Below are 17,746 nucleotides of genomic sequence, written 5' to 3'. Positions count from 1 at the left end.
CAAAAAATTAGCTGGGCATGGTGGTGCGTGCCTGTAATCCCAGCTACTCAGGAGGCTGAGGCAGGAGAATTGCCTGAACCCAGGAGGCAGAGGTTGCGGTGAGCCGAGATCGCGCCATTGCACTCCAGCCTGGGTAACAAGAGCAAAACTGTCTCAAAAACAAACAAACAAACAAACAAACAAACAGCAGCAATGTTTCTTCTGGTTAAGGTTTTCTGTAATATAAGGGTAAGATACCTGGATGAAAATATGTCCCATAAATCAGTTTCTAAAAGGCAATTTGTAAATATCAGGTATTGGAGGTCACTATTAAAAGTATCAAGAAAGACAGATGAGTACAAGCCACCTTTTGAAAGTTATCAAAAAGATTTACCTGGACAAAGAAGCTTCCCATTTCTATCAATAGGTCTCAAACAGCTGTTGTCAGCTATAAATAAAAGGAAGTTGGTTAGGGCATCAAACACAGAAAACGAGAGCGATGCTCTACTGTGTTAATGAGCAGAAAACTACAGAAAGCTAAAAACAAAAACAAACCTAAAACCCTCCAATCACCAAAGAAAAACCCCCCAAGTAAGTACAGGCAGTCTTTTTTTTTTTTTTTTTTTTTTTTTTGCACAGTAGTGCAAGACTAAAAGTACAAGGTGAAACTACAAAGCAATCTTAATAATCAATGGAAAAATTACAGTTGTTCCATGACACTTAAAAATTTTTGTTGAAACATTTAAAATCCTTGTTATTAATATTATACATGTATTGGAAAATGAAGAAACAGTAAAACCAATATTTATATTATAATTTAAAATACTAGAATCTTTGAGAATTAAAATGTTTTCTGTCTTTGCGAATTACGTATGAACAGTAGTTTAAGCAGAGCTTGGTTTCTTCTCATTATGTAACTTGTGATATGGAGTGACATCTTTCCTACCCTGTGGCAAACTGCCAAACTCCTTTCTAAGTTTGGATCAGCTTGCAATAGTTTACATATTTTGTGCTTTTAATCTCATGAAATGTCTTTGATCACTCTTCTAACATGAAATTTTTTCCAGCGTCACGTCTGCTGAGATGTCGTCCTTCTTTTTCCACAACCACTATCCTCACTTACTTTGGTAAGTTCACCCTCATCAGGTTCCTCAGCTGCCTATCTCGTCTCTTGAGTGACAGCAGGGCCAACACTCCCACAGGTAGCTGCTGCTTCTCTACTTCCACATACCTTTTTTTCTTTGCTTATTTTCTTCTCTGTTGGTCAATTCTCTCTTTTAATTATATATTCTTGTAAAATGTCATGGCGGGTTTATCATTGGGAGAAAAGGAGGCAACACAACCACATGCTTTGGTATCTGTGTAGTGAAGTGTACATGCGGTGATAAACCACCAGCAGACTTGAAAGAAGTGACTGCTTACTGCTTTTGGTGTATGTGTGTTATTTATGTGATGATTTTTGCCTTGAAGAGCTAGTAGTCAAGTGCGTACTTAAGTCAGTTACAGTTAATATACCATGTACCATGGCTGCTGAAATTTGAACCATGTTGCTGGGGGACTGATATTATATAACTAAATGGTAGTAATGAAATCTGTCCTTATCAGAATGGTACAACAAGACTGCCTATATTTAAATTATGTCAGGTGATTTTATGCTTATTAAATGGGCCAGCGTGCACTATGTTTGAGTAATATAGATTCTTGCTTTGGAAGAATATTTCCTCAAGATCCCCTGGTGTTTGGAAGAAGCATACCAAGTTTTCAGTTCAAACAGAATTCTTAAAAAGTAGGACATAGATTGGAGGGGAGGAGGAAGGCTGAGTGTTCTGAAAGGACAACAGTGACGCGTATGAGCCTTAGAAGTTCTAACTTTATTAGACCACAGCAGAATCTCTTTCTGAGATTCCTGAGTTCAGTATCTTACATTGCAGTAATATGAGTCTAGCATACAAGCACAAAATTCTCGCATAAATCTCTTGTCAACTGAAACAATTTATTTAGAGAGTTCCCAACTTAAAAAGTGCTTTTAAAATACTGTCTCTTTAAAATCTGTTCATTTTCACTGAACAGGTACTTACTGTGTATCGTCTATGTGCCAAGCACTGTACTAGAAACTGGAAATACAGCGGTAAGCAAAGCAGTGTAAACTCAGTCCTTGCAGAACCTTATCTAATGGGGGAGGTGGATGTTAATGACACAAATAAAAGGGCAGCTACAGTGACAAATGTGATGAAGGAAAAGTACAGGGTGTTAGGAGAGTACAACGGCAAGATTAACTGTGATTGTGTAGCCAGGGATTAAAGGAGAAGGAACATTTCAGATGAGACCAAATAAACAGCTGAGGTTAAAAGCAAAGGGAGCTGAAAGACAGACTGAGCACTAAGAAGTCTCGGGAGTTGAAGAAAGCTTGTGCACTGAGAAACGAAGAGAAGTCAGCATGCGAACTGAGTTGTGAATATGGAGAAAAGCAGATCACAATGAGGTTACAGTTAAGCAGGGGTCAATTATGCAGGTTCTTGTAGGCTAGGTTAAGGAATTAACCTACGTGCAATGGAAAGCACTAAACGGCTTTGAGTGCAGGAGTGACAGGAACTAATTCACATGTACTGAAGATGATCAAATGGTTTGGAGTGGGCAAGAGTAGAAGAAGGGAGACAAGTTATAGTGGATGACAGTGAACTTACATTAATAAGAGAGTGAATCTGCTCACTAGAACTTCCCCGTGTGCTGTGAGCCAGCGGAACCACTGGTACAATGCCAGATTTGTTTATCTTTGTACAGAAGCTTTGATGAAGTGTCTTGTATTTAACACCCTTATTTAAGCTTATTTAACCTTAAATTGTTAATTTTATAAAATTTGGTTCTGGCCGGGTGCGGTGGCTCAAGCCTGTAATCCCAGCACTTTGGAAGGCCGAGGCGGGTGGATCACGAGGTCGAGAGATCGAGACCATCCTGGTCAACATGGTGAAACCCCGTCTCTACTAAAAATACAAAAAAAATTAGCTGGGCATGGTGGCGCGTGCCTGTAATCCCAGCTACTCAGGAGGCTGAGGCAGGAGAATTGCCTGAACCCAGGAGACGGAGGTTGCGGTGAGCCGAGATCGTGCCATTGCACTCCAGCCTGGGTAACAAGAGCGGAACTCCGTCTCAAAAAAAAAAAAAAAAAAAAAAATTTGGTTTGGCCTGCACTACAGTGAGGGATAGAGGTAGCTGCAGGCTCAGAAGAGACTGGGCTTGCACAGATCAGACCGAGAAGCAGGGTGAGGCGGTTCTAACAACTGGATGCTGCTAGTAACACGTTGTTTGTATTGCTTTACCATTTTTAACTGTTATATCTGAGATGAACATTTTGCTTTTTTAATAAATGTTTAAAAGAAGTCCAAAAAAAACCCTAACTAGCCTCATTTATTATGCATTTTAATAAAGCAATGATTTTTAATGGACTTTAATTGGAGTTATAATTTTCTTCTAATAAAATACATCCAGTTTAAATGTATATGGTTAAACCTAAATTTGCATATGACCCAGCAATTCCAACTCTGTATATCTATGCAAGAGAACTGAAAACATATCTCCACATAAAGACTTATGTGTAAAAGTGTATAGTGGCATTATTCATAAAAGTACAAAAGTAGAAACAATCCAAATGTCTATCAACTCATGTTTGTCCAGGATAAACAAAATGTGATACTATCCATATAATGAAAGCCAGTCAGCAATACAAAGGAACATGCTATATCATGGATGAACCTCAAAATGATATGCTACATGAAAGAAGGCAGACACAAAACACTACATGTTTTATGATTCCAATTATATGAAATATTAAGAAAATCAAGTCTGTAGGGACAGAAAGTAGATTAGCAGTTGCCAGGAGTTTGGAATACAAATAGGTACAGGGATCTTTTTGGGATAACAGAAGTATTCCAAAACTGGATTGTGGTGATGGTTAAAGAACTCTCTACATTTACTGATAATTACTGAATTATACACTTAAATTGAGTGAATTTTATAGTATGTAGATTATATCTTAATAAAGTTGTTAAAACCTAATGCTAAGTTAACAGTGAGTTTGTAGAATATACATTGAGTACATAATTTATGTAAATATGAAAATATCATATGTACATATACACATATATATAACATATATAGTTCAATATGAATACATGGACTAGATACACATCCACATCAGATATACTAATTGTATCTCGAGAAGGAGAGAAAGAATATGTCTGAGGAGAACACAGAGAACTTTAACTTCATTTATAATGTTTCAAATAAAAACACGTGACAAAAAGTTAACATTTGTCCATTTTGTGTGGTAGGTACATGAGTTTTCCCTAAATTATTATTTGTATTCTCCCTTTTTTTTTTCAATTCAAAACCAAAATTAAACTAAGAACCAAAAAGCAAATGTAAATGATTACCTAGTTCCTTCATTAATTTTAATTCCTTTATGGCTTTAATTCGAATATCAAACACCACCTAAAACAGAGAAATAGACTAATGACTATGTATAGATTAAATAAATAAATAAATTCATAAACAAACTAATGACTATGTAAAAAATGGGAGGAGATGAAAATGAAGATTCTCACTGTGTGCATAAACAAATTATTTGAGATATTAATTACCTGACATTTAGTAGTTTTCCCCACTTGAAATATTTTTCCATCCCTGAAATTCTTTTATAAGATCAAAAGCAAAAACTTAGATCTTCATAGTTAAGTTTTTACCAAATTGATGTTAATTGGAGCAGAAAGGACACCTACAGAAAACTAAAGAAACAATTCTAGCTGAAAGGCAATGAGCTGGCAACCACTAACTTTTCTCATGAAAGCAAACAAAATAAACTGCAGGCAATCACATTTCTCTATGTTAGGAATGATGAACGTGGGGCCAATAAGCACAAATAAAAATGTCCAATATGAGCCCAAGAGCGCTATTTAAAATTTCTGTTTAAATTACTTTATTTTAGATTCCCTTTTTTAGTTTAAGCTAATTTCCTCTAGGATATAAAATCTTGGAAATTTAGGAGTAAAACCGATGTCAGACATAATCTACTCTATCCTCCCACCAGTACCCCACACTGTGAAAAGAAGAAACAGACTGAAGTCATTAAGGACTTCAGCAAAGTCTCTCACTTAGGACCAAGGTACTAGATCTCCTCAACTTTAGTATATCCATCTTATAGCGTAAATATTAACACACCTTAATAAATTATAATATTTATATAAAAGAAAACATTCTAGTAAGTTTCAAATTGTTATAAAAAAATCCATAATGAATTGAGACTACATAAATATAAAAAGATTATTTCCTGAGATGATGTTTAAGGAAACTAGTCTTCAAATGGAGAACTGAAAGAATTCCTTTTAAGAACAGCTGGCTTTATAGAAAAATAGAGTACAATGTGAAACAATTTAAGATAAATTAAAAAAACAAAAGTCCATAACACAAAACCAAAACATACATACACATAGTTTAAAAAAAATACAGAAAAGTCCCTTGAAAATAGTATTTTCAAGGAAGCCAGAGAATTTCATTTTGTGGGAGCCAGAAGATTCCATGAACTAACTAAATTAAGTAACTCCCACATTCTAATTCTAGGCTTTGGAGGAAATTTTAAAAGGCATGTATTTTCTTGAAATATGCTAAGGGCTAACACAGGTAAACAAGCAATAATCAAATGTTAAAAAGCTGACTTCCTAAGATTTGAAGTCTATTCAGACAACTGTTCTGAAAGATTAAGGTACTGTTTTTTTAAATAAAATTCTGTTAATGAAAATCTATCAGCTAACCTTTAATTATATTCTACTCACTGTATTAACAGTTGCTGCTATTTTAACCTGCTTCTCTTCAGATTCTAACTGGCATAAATTTTTAACATGGAGCCAGTCAATCTCATTCATACTAGTGACCCATTTCTCTTCCTCGGTCAACAAGCTGTAGGTAAAAAGAAAAGACCAGAAATTAATATCTTTTCTTAAGCATCACTTCCAAAACTCTGCATGTGTCCCTTAATGTGACTAATGAAAGGTGACCAAGTCTCTATGACAGTGAGCTATCCTTGCAGGGTGCTGTTAGGCAGCAGTCTATGGAGTCTATATTCATGACTCCAAATCAGGCATCCCCAGACTTTTTACACAGGGGGCCAGTTCACTGTCCCTCAGACCGTTGGAGGGCCACCACATACTGTGCTCCTCTCACTGACCACCAAAGAAAGAGGTGCCCCTTCCTGAAGTGCGGCGGGGGGGCCGAATAAATGGCCTCAGGGGGCTGCATGCGGCCCGTGGGCCGTAGTTTGGGGACACCTGCTCCAAATAGTCTTTGATTTATACACATAATTTGTTGCCACATTTTTCACAGAGAACTTCTGTAAATGAACAATCAGTTGCTGACTTCTGCCTGCACCGTGCAATCACCAGGGGAGCTTTAAAAGAGCACCTATGCCACCCCACTGGATCTAGATTTAGTTTAACAACAGGGCAGCCATGTGCAGCCTGTAGACTGAAACCGCACAAAAGTGCCACATCTAATGAGTGTCACACATAGCATATACATTGTATATTTGTATTTTTATATAGTTTTGTTTTATAATAGTGGTTGGCAGTAGAGTATCTTGTTCTAACATTTCCTACAGATAGTAGTCAAGGGTCTTGAAGGGGTGCCTTCTTTCTAATTCACACAGAAGCACTAACGGGCTTGCATAAGTCCTCCCTGGGAATGTACATCAGAGCTGTGAAACATAATTCTACTCTTTATTGCAGTTATTTCATTCTGAGATCCTACCTTAGGCTAGCAATCCCAAATAAAGTTTGAAGTACAAGATGTTCCCTGATGACTACCTCATAATAGTAAAACACTGTATGATAATCATGACAATGATCGTCGTATATTAACTAAAACATTTAGCACTTACCTGTGTGTACTTTATAAGCACTTAACTCTTTCAATTCTCTCTATGAAGTTGGCACTAGTTATTATCCCCATTTTATGGACAAGAAAACTGAGCAGAGAAAGATAAAATATCTTGCCCAGGGTTCCACTACATCCTACTGACTTGCTCAGGAGCACAGTTAGACAAACTATAATGCCACATAGATTACTATGTAGCCATCCAAGGCGGTTTATAAAGAGTCTACAAATCTCAGGGTTGTTGGGGTGGGGGGGATGGAGAGAAGGATACAACTTCTTATCTACAAAATAATCATTATTAGGTTAAAAAAGAAAGGCACCCGAATGCTAACAGTGGTTGGCACTTCCTGGTGAGTAGAGGCATACTGTTTTGGGTCTCTTCAGTCTTCACTTTTGTATTTCTCCAGTCCTAATAAATATATACTGCCTTTTAAAAAGGAAATATAGACGTTCTTTTAAACAAGGTGGGGAATGTCTGGGAAACCCCTGTCCAAAAGAGTTATAGTGGTAAGTATAATACGAAATAAAAAATGATGAGTTCGTATCCTTTGTAGGGACATGCATGAATCTGGAAACCATCATCCTCAGCAAACTGACACAAGAACAGAAAATCAAACACCACACGCTCTCACTCATAGGCGGGTGTTGATCAATAAGAACACACGGACACAGGGAGGGGAGCATCACACACTGGGGTCTGTTGCGGGGGTGCTAGGGGAGGGACAGTGTGGGATGGGAAGGGATAACATGGGGAGAAATGTCAGATACAGGTGACAGGGGAATGGAGGCAGCAAACCACCTTGCCATGTGTGTACCTGTGCAACAACCCTGCATGATCTGCACATGTACCCCAGAACCCAAAGTATAATTAAAAAAAAAAAGAAAACAGTCTACAAGTGTTCTGCTTCTCTGCATCACAGCCACTGTAAATAATGATACAGAGGTCCTGCAATTGAAGTAAATTTGTAGCACTGAGAAAACAGGGAACTTAAAAGTCCTTGATATATGGAAATATTGCAGTTACAGTGTATGACACATTGACTACAGCAATGTACTGCCACAGACAGAGATGACAAAAAGAGAGATGTGGTTTCAAATGTGACCACAGGACTCATGGGGGTAATTTGCCAGCTAACTGCTCTATCTGAGGCAACTAGGCTCTCAAGAGTACAGAAGGGAGTATAAGGAAACAGTGAGTTGTCTTATGGGTCTCCTGAAATAAAATATCCAGAAACAATTTACCCATAATGTTAATACTTTCTTCAGGAAAATTTTCAGGAGTTTTCTCTGTGAGAATGTGCCTTTGGTTTTGTAGCTGCCGCTAATCAGAATTCACTCGATCACATTTTGCATTATAGCCAACTAACTGATACTCTATATAGTCTAAAAAATCAGGGATATTTATATTATTTTATAACCACATTTACCCAAAAGTCCCTTTACAAAAAATCATCTTTTTCTCTAAGTCACATAACCTAAAACATTCCTATATACAACATTTAGAACATAATGTCTAGGAATAAAGAAACATTCAACTCTTGTCACTAAAATCAAGCTTTAGAGTTCTGCTGGATGGTATTACAATTAAAATGACTTCTGGAAATCCTTTTTCTCTTGTTAGTGAGTTACCTGTTATCATCATGAGAATCCCGAATTAAAACTGAGCTTCCATTTCTGAGCCCTTGCTCCCTGAACGTCTTCCTCATGTCTTCCTTGGGGACGGCCGTCCAACTCTCCCTACCTGGACATCCAGCACTGTTGATGAAGATGACACCTGCTGGGATTGCTAAGGCTGTGAGGACAGTGCCCACTTCTGCATTAGATGGAAAGACATGTGGAGATTCTATCACCTGCCGACACTTTTCTCCTTCACTGCTTGTGTCTAGATGAAGAACATTTAAAAGCAGAGGTTCGCAGTCAATACCAGTTTGAATGTGGACTCCACCAACCTGCAATCATATCAAGACAACCATTAGTATAGGTGATATCTGTCATCACTGTAAATGTTAAAAGATTACTCTTAGAGAACAACCCTCATTTTTTCCAAGTAAAATAAAATTTTCACAAATGTCTGTTAAGCATCAGAAGAACAACTTCAGATTTTTCTTTGGAATCTTTCTTATCCACCTTTTATTTTTTTAGGAGAGAGATCTACTATAGACCAGAGATAGAGATGTATGAGTTATCAGGGGTGGTGATGAAGCCAGATTGGCCAAGGTCAGTTCACAGAGTGGCTGAAGCGCTCCTGGCCGCCTTCTGGGGATAGAAAATTCACTCTCCATCTGTAAACCACCCCCACTCCCCAACTCAGTACAGCTCCTCACTCTTCTAAATTCCCCCAGGCACTATACACAGACCCCTACTCTAGCACGTACGGTGCAGTTCTTCACACAATGAGGGCCTAAAAGGACACAAACTGACTGACCGACCTTCGACCTTGCATCTGACACAAATAATAAAGGTGCTCAAGAAACGTGTCCTGATACACAACTAACACTGATCGTCCCTAACATTTATCAAGCATTTCAGTAGTTTCCTAATACCTAATTGCCCTCACATAGGCTGAATAAAATTTCATTACAGTGACTGTTCTTTTTTTTTTTTTTGAGATGCAGTCTTGCCCTGTCATGCAGGCTGGAGTGCAGTGGTGTAATCTTGGCTCATTGGAACCTATACCTCCCGAGTTCAAGTGATTCTCTTGCTTTGGCCTCCCAAGTCACTGAGACTACAGGCATATGCCACCATGTCCCACTAATTTTTGTATTTTCAGTAGAGACAGGGTTTCACCATGTTGGCCAGGCTGGTCTCGAACTCCTGGCCTCAGGTAATCTGCCTACCTCCTAAACTGCTGGGATTACAGGCATGAGCCACCGTGCCCAGCCATTATAACAACTTTTTTTTTTTTTTTTTTGGAGACAGAGTCTCATTCTGTTGCCCACGCTGGAGTGCAATGGCACGATCTTGGCTCACTGCAACCTCCGCTTCCCAGGTTCAAGTGATTCTCCTGCCTCATCCTCCCGAGTAGCCAGGACTATGGACATGTGCCACCATGCCTGGTTAATTTTTTTGTATTTTTAGTAGCGATGGGGTTTCACCACGTTAGCCAGAACGGTCTCGATCTCCTGACCTCATGATGTGCCTGCCTCGGCCTCCCAAAGTGCTAGGATTACTGGCATGAACCACCTTAAAAACATCCAAAACTATCATGAATATTTCTTCAGTAATTTTTTTTACCTCTACCCCATTCCACACAAAGATGTCTTCCCCATCAGCAATTTCAGTTTCACACAGTGTCAGTTCATCCCCTAGAAAGAGATCACCAGTGAGACCATTCATCATGACCATCAAAAAGACTGAGCTAAAGAAAAAGCTGAGACAAATATTTGTTTGAAAAGTATTTTTTACTAAGAAAGATTTAAAAAGTAGTAATTATTTTTATTCTATTGACATTATTTCATTTTGTAATTTTTCTTTAAAATGTTGTTACAAAAGCTTTGCGAGCATGGTGGCAGGAGTTAATACAAAGGCCAAGTGTACTTGAGGCATGTGATACTGGGAACAGGAGCTAAGCTGAGGCGTGGAATGGTTCCAGCTTCACCAATATGTACATAACACATGCTGTACGTCTTTGTGTGCTTCATGTCTCTCAACTTCAGTTTCCTCATTTATGAAATGGGGATAAAATAATTTTGTGAAAATCAAGTGAGATAAGTAACATAAAACACCTATTACAAATTTGGCCCAAATCAGATGTTAACTGCTACTGCTGTTAATTCTCATTGTTTTGCTGCTATTTAAAGGAAGTAAATGCTTTCAAACTCTCAAAGTATTTCTTGTTTTGCTACAAAATCTGAAGCTGAGAGTTGAGCAGAAAATCAAGCCATATAAATATGATTCAGGTGGTTTGAAACTATTTTGTTCAACAATATGTGTTAATATAAATAATTCTAAAGTTTTTCAGAAATTTTTGGTAGAGGTAACCTGAATTTCAGAAAAAATAAAATGTTTCTGTGTCAGAAGAATTTCCCACATTATGTAAACCAGATACATTAAAACTGTGATAAATTATTTCTTTTGGAAAACTTAAGAGTGTGAAGATAATCTATTTAGTTAAGAAAGCAGTAGGTGGGGAACGACTGACAAAGAATAGATGATCAGAGATGAGCCCAACAAAAATATAAATATAAAGAGTGAGTTGCTGTTTTCATATTTATCTTACCGTCAAGTGTCTGGTAAATGTGAAGTCCTGCTGGTACAAGCTTTGCAACACTAAGAACCATGTCTCCTTCCCAAAATTCTAACAGCTGAGAATATAATGAAAGAAGAGAGAACATTGAAAAGTGACATATGCTTATCACCTTTCCAGGTTACTGTGCCAACTGACATGTAGATGACACAGGGAGCAAGCAAATGAATACTCTCACCTCCAACCAACACTGAGAACTCGGAAATAAGGCATTACTTGTTAAATTAGTCGAATCCAAAGATGGCTAATCTCATCCTTTACCGAGTGATGAATTGTGGCATACACAAAGGGCACGACAACCATCTACACAATTCTGCTTAACATACACAAAGACCACTTTTCTCAGAAAGCAAGTTGATGAGCATGCCAGCCTAGGAATTTTTACGCAAAAAAGCAAAACTAATTTGTTGAATTAGCACTGTTCAGGCAAATGCAGCACTGACTCTAGCAAGCACTCATACTCTAGTTGCTTGAAAGGAATGTCTCCCATTGCTAATTTATAAAGTGGCATTACCAGTTTGCTTCACAGATTACCAGGTCTTTCTAGATCCGAGAGTCTGAGCACTGTGGCAACGTCACCAAAATAATATCACCACAAAAGTCATTTTTATCTAGTCTTTCTCTACAATGCCATAAAGTATTTTCTTAATAAGAACTTTCTTATTTACAAGCAATTAGTTTGCTGTGAACTGAGTTTCCTAGTCTCTTGTCAGTAGCGGCCTACTAAGAGAATAGTTAGTAGAGATAACACTTAAAATACCAAAAATCACAGACTGAAGTATACCTCACATTTACAAAGTGAATAAGTTCCTTTCCATTTAAAATATTCCTCTAGACAGGTTCAGATTCCCACATCCACCTGTATCAACAGTGCCAGTTTTGGCTTAGAAATAAACTTCGAATGAAAAAGTTCAAAAATATTAGACAATTTTAGAAATCCTGACACTGGTAACTTCAAATAAACTAAGGTTAAAAGGAAAATGCTTTATTTTTCTTAGAGAAGAAAATCAAAAGAAAGCTAATAGTTTTGGTGAGTAATAAGATTTTTCAGAAAATTCATTTAACTAGTTTCTGGGAAAAAAACACAAAAAACCAACATTTTCTATCTCCTTTGATTGAAAAGTAGTATGGAGCAATAGTGATGAAGAGGAAAAAACCCTACATGAAGACGAGAAAGACCAGGGACAGAGTCCCAGCTCCACCAATGAGATTTAGGACCACAGGCCAGCCATTGAATCTCTTTAAATCACACTGCCATTCTTCAAAATGGGGCTAATGAGATTAAAGAACCAAATCACATAATTCATATGAAAGCAGTGTAAGCAAAATAAAGAACACTGCTGTTGCTATTATCATCATTAAAACATACCCAGAAAAATTATTTGGAAACTACAAAACTGTTTTTTTTTTTTTTTTGAGACAGAGTTTGCTCTGTCGCCAGGCTGGAGTACAGTGGCATTATCTTGGCTCACTGCAACCTCCACCTCCTGGGTTCAAGCAATTTTCCTGCCCCAGCCTCCTGAGTAGCTGGGACTACAGGCATACACCACCATGCCCAGCTAATTTTTGTATTTTTATTAGAGACGGGGTTTCACCATGTTGGCCAGAATGGTCTCAATCTCTTGACCTTGTGATCTGCCCACCTTGGCCTCCCAAAGTGCTGGGATTACAGGTGTGAGTCACCATGCCCAGTCTCACTGTTTTTTACTATGGATTAGTCGATACTTTCCTTCACTTAAGAGTGTTATTAATAAATACTGTTCTATACTATAGGGTACAAAGTTAGTTGCTTTTACTTGTTCAGTAGTTCTCAGTTGTAAACAACATGCTCATCTTTTTCTCACTCTCTTTGAAAGACAATTGGCTTTCATTTATTTTCTTAAAAAGAGACAATTTTATACTCTTTCTTCCCTCCAGATAAAATCCACCAGGCCTGATTGTCCACTTGAAAAGCTGCTGGTAGGAGCTGTGTAGAAAAGCCTCTCTAAAAGACTTAGGAGTAGGAGAGAAGATTTGGGCCATCCGTCTATGAAGTGGCAGATGTCAGATCTTCCTAAGCAGCTTTGAAAAATACAATTGGGCCGGGCACGGTGGCTCAAGCCTGTAATCCCAGCACTTTGGGAGGCCGAGGTGGGTGGATCACAAGGTCGAGAGATCGAGACCATCCTGGTCAACATGGTGAAACCCCGTTTCTACTAAAAATACAAAAAATTAGCTGGGCATGGTGGTGTGTGCTTGTAATCCCAGCTACTCAGGAGGCTGAGGCAGGAGAATTGCCTGAACCCAGGAGGCGGAGGTTGCGGTGAGCCGAGATCGCGCCATTGCACTCCAGCCTGGGTAACAAGAGCGAAACTCCGTCTCAAAAAAAAAAAAAAAAAGAAAAGAAAAGAAAAGAAAAATACAATTGTATCCTAAACAAAATGAAATGCAGACTCTAGCTGGAGATGGTCCTTGATGTCTCACTTAAGAGGAAGTAAGGTTATATTACCTGAAATATGGACTGCCGGAGATCTCCTAAAGTTTTTCTTTTATCAAAGGTCAAATCCCACACGCTTTCTGTTTGAGAGACTACTGGGTGCAGAGCCCCATTGAAGAAATGATACTGAGGGCCCAGGTGAAGATGCAATTCCAAAGTATTGTTTGCAGAATCACATTCTGCCCTTTAAAAAGAGGCATAAAAATACATAAATTCTGTGTTTTTATAACAGACACTGTGTTTTATCTCAAACCAAAGATATCTGACTTACAATACAAGTAAGTTCTCCATCCCACCTAAGTAACAATTTTTCTTCTACATGCCAGTTAGTCACTTTGGTTTTTCAGTCAATAGCAAAAGTTCAGCTGTCACCATGAATTCCAAGAGAAAACTGTTTTAACGTAGGCTGCAATGTTAACTCCATTTCTCTGAACAAAGGCCGATACTTGAAATCTTCTGAGATTATGTTATGGTTATGAACAAAATGCTAGAGACCTGCTCACATAATTTTGTTAAGTAGCAGATTTACTTCTGTCATCTATCATCCTTATTTCCTAGATTTTGCAGATTCTCCCATGAAATTTTTTGTTTTCTTTTGAGATAGAGTCTCACTCCGTCTTCTAGGCTGGACTGTAGAGGTATGATCTTAGCTCACTGCAACCTCCGCTTCCCAGGTTCATGGAATTCTCCTACCTCAGCCTCCTGAGTAGCTGGGACTACAGGCAAGTGCCACCATGCCCAGCTAATTTTTGTATTTTTAATAGAGACGGGGTTTCACTGTGTTGACCAGACTGGTCTTGAACTCCAGACCTCAGGTGATCTGCCCACTTCAGCCTCCCAAAATGCTGAGATTACAGGCCTGAGCCATGGCACCCAAGCCCATGAAATATTTGAAGCCAGTAGCATGATCCTCCTGAGTGCATGTTATCCAGGCTAAAAGTCCTTGGCAGCAGCCTGGTGTTGGCTGCTCTTCTCTGAATCCACTCAGCTGACTCAAAGCCAGTGCGAAACACAGGTACAGTCTGATTAACGTGAAGCTGGAACGAGGCTTATCACACAACTCAAGTACTTCAGGATGCTTTGATGAACGTGGCCAGAGAGCACCACCACATGAAAGACCTTAGTGTGGCCTGATGACAACCCCTTAGGCTCTGCTTTTTTTCTTTTCTTTAAATAACAACTACTAGTCCAGATCACATATGCCATGCAGGTTATTTTTTGAATTTAAGATATTTCATTGTTAAGTTACAATCTTTTTAGTATCTTTGTTTTTGTTGTTTCTTTGATCTTGTGCCATTCACTGTACTTTTTTCTCCTAGCTCCAAGCCAATGTTAAAAATGTCAAATACATCCTGCCATATAATCAGGCATTTGGGTCCAAAAGGAGACCACAGGAATACCCGTTTTCCTAACCCAATATCCTACTAACCCTATCAGAGCACAAATAAAGAACCAGTTCTTCAGAGTCAAAGGTGAGGCCCCAACAGAGAATGCTGAGATCATGAAGTTCTCAAAAACCATCTCTTTAAGTAAGAATCCATTATAGGCTTTCCCCCAAGATTAGCGTTGGATTTAACAGGTTATAGAATCCATATTTCTCTCCTTCTGAAAATCTGCCCACCTCTGGTCCTCTCTCACTACATGCCAGTTTGCTACAACTACTTACCTATGAGGGGTGATTTTAATGGCAGGCTCTCTTTGGACCCAAGGAAATAATCTGGTAAGGTTAGGATACAATTCATTTAGCCCAACTATGTGCTCACTCATTTCTCTACTCTTCTTAGGCTTTAATCACTACTTAGCAATGGCCATTTTATGTCATCATTTAATTCACTCTCACAGGTAAGAATCATTTCAAAGTAAAAGCTACCCTCACTACAAAGATTCAGCAGCAAAGCAGACACTGGCATTAATTAGTTGAACATTTTTTTAAAAATTTTCATTATTTAATAATGCCTAATCCCTAAATCAGATCTTCATGCTCTGGAAACACTATTCAAACTCTAAAAGTAATTTAAAATTACCTTTTTGTTTGCAGTTCAATGTTAGCTGCATCCATTTCATTCAGTAGATGACATGGAACCCCATATCTTGGATTAGCTCGAGCTGTGAACAAAATTTTTCATTAACTTATGTTGGCTAAATGAAATATGGTTGCTGGAAGAGGTAGAATGAAGATTAGAAAGGACTGTCCTGGGAGCTAAGAAAGCTGCTACTAATTAGCTGTGTGAATACAAATTTTCTCAGGATCTCAGTTTTCCCATCTGAAAAATGAAAAAGTAAGAACAAATGAAATGTAAATAGTTCTTCAAGACAAGCTAGAAGAATTCCATTTTTTCAACTCAAATTTTAAGTATACTTTTAAAAAAGACCCAGATTTTCATCTTTTTTTGTTTTTTCTTTTTTTTTGAGGCAGAGTCTTGCTCTGTCACCCAGGCTGGAGTGAAGTGGCGTGATCTTGGCTCACTGCAACCTCTGCCTCCCAGGTTCAAGCCATTCTGGTGCCTCAGCCTCTGAGTAGCTGGGATTACAGGTGCGTGCCACCAAGCCTGGCTAATTTTTGTATTTTTACTAGAGATGGATTTTCACCATGTTGCCCAGGCTGGTATTGAACTCCTGGGGTCAAGTGATCTGCCCACCTGAGCCTCCCAAAGTGCTGAGATTACAGGTGTGCGGCACCACGCCCGGTCTCAGATTTTCATCTTGAATACAAATATAATAACTGATTACTGTATAAATTCTGGAATTTTTTTAGGTGTAAAAAAATAGATACTGCTTATAATTTCACTCCCAAGACACACACACATGTACACACACACGTGTGTACACACACAGAGATTTTAAAAACTAGGATCATATTTAACAAATCTGTTTTCATTCCATGTGCTGTATTTTTCCAGTCTTAAATAAATAATTGCATAGTAGTACATTCTATAAGTAGCAAAATTAACCTAACCAATTTTTTTGTTATACATTAAGGTGATTTCCATAATTTCCCATTAGTCATTATTTTAAAATAGTAGGAACAATAAACATCTTTGAGCACAAATAGTCATATACAGCTCTGATTACTTCAAGACAAACTTGTGAAAGTAGAATTACTGGTTTAAAGGGTATGACAGTTTCAAGGCTCTTAAATACACAAACTGATCGTATTACATACCTACCAGCTGTGGAGGAAATGTCAACTGTTGAGACCCAGAGTCACAGAAACAGTATCTGACTTGGTGGGGCATCTCACTAATGTTCATCTCATTGGCATTCTTTTTTTAAAATTTTTTTATTACAGGTTAAATTGAAAAATTGTTGAAAAATAGGAACCTTTCTTTTGTAAACTGCTTATTTATATCCTCTCCCCAATTTACTAATGAGCACAATGAAATATATGTAAGCACAATCTACAGAGAGGGGCAATTACTTTGTCATATATTAATGTTTTCCACTAAGTTGTCATTTGCCTTTTAACTCTGTTTAAGGGTTATATAATATCAGTTTTCCCTAGTTTTTTCTTCGCTTTTATGTTTAGAAAGGTCTTCTTTACCTTAAGTTCAAATATTTATATTTTACACATTTTATGATTCCTTTTTTACATAAATATTAAAGGAACTATAATTTCATTTAAGTGATTTGTATAATAAAGAAAAATGCCTTAGTTATTTTCCTAGCAACTAACCAACTTCCCGGTTGTATTTATTGAGTAATTCATACTCCCTTCCTTCCCCAAAATATTTAAAGAGCTACCTTACCATGGATTAAAATACAAACATGCTTACATCAATTCCTGGGTTTGCTGCTCTTTTTCAATGATCTGTCTACCTTTTGGCCTCATCACTACCCTGTCTTCATTGCTATAACTTTACAAATATGTTTTTACTGATACAGCAAATTCTCCCGCAGTCATCTCTTCTTCAATTTTTATTATTTCTCCAGGTGAATTTTAGAATCATTTCATAAAGTTTTATCCCTGAATTCCCAAAAAAGTACATGGAGATTTTGGTTGGATCTTTGTTCAATTCCTAAGCTAACCAGAAAATGGTCACTGAGTACACATTCCAATTATGTACACACTAAAATTCAATTCGGTAAAAAATACTAATACTCCATTTGAAGATATTCGTTTTCTG

The 17,746-nt window shown here is 37.8% G+C and overlaps 1 protein-coding gene across 6 annotated transcripts in view; it reads right to left on the bottom strand.

Annotated features, from left to right (window-relative positions):
• Window positions 1-17,746, bottom strand: part of USP40 (ubiquitin specific peptidase 40) — a 91,025-nt gene that overhangs the window by 35,630 nt on the left and 37,649 nt on the right. For all 6 annotated transcript variants that reach the window (XR_005579594.2, XM_039469897.2, XM_039469896.2 and 3 more), the window contains 8 exons: window positions 15,647-15,728; window positions 13,635-13,806; window positions 11,120-11,204; window positions 10,135-10,205; window positions 8,530-8,849; window positions 5,805-5,928; window positions 4,410-4,467; window positions 374-427 (listed from right to left, as the gene is read on the bottom strand). Coding sequence is in view for 5 of the 6 variants with exons in the window: in XM_039469897.2 (XP_039325831.1) it covers window positions 374-427; window positions 4,410-4,467; window positions 5,805-5,928; window positions 8,530-8,849; window positions 10,135-10,205; window positions 11,120-11,204; window positions 13,635-13,806; window positions 15,647-15,728 (966 nt within the window). In the remaining variant the exon portion in view is untranslated. The remainder of the gene's footprint in view (window positions 1-373; window positions 428-4,409; window positions 4,468-5,804; window positions 5,929-8,529; window positions 8,850-10,134; window positions 10,206-11,119; window positions 11,205-13,634; window positions 13,807-15,646; window positions 15,729-17,746) is intronic.

Source organism: Saimiri boliviensis, chromosome 5, assembly GCF_048565385.1.
Source record: "Saimiri boliviensis isolate mSaiBol1 chromosome 5, mSaiBol1.pri, whole genome shotgun sequence".
NCBI classification, from domain to species: Eukaryota; Metazoa; Chordata; class Mammalia; order Primates; family Cebidae; genus Saimiri; species Saimiri boliviensis.
The sequence above is the reverse complement of the archived record's forward strand: the minus strand, read 5'-3'. Positions and strand labels throughout refer to the sequence as shown.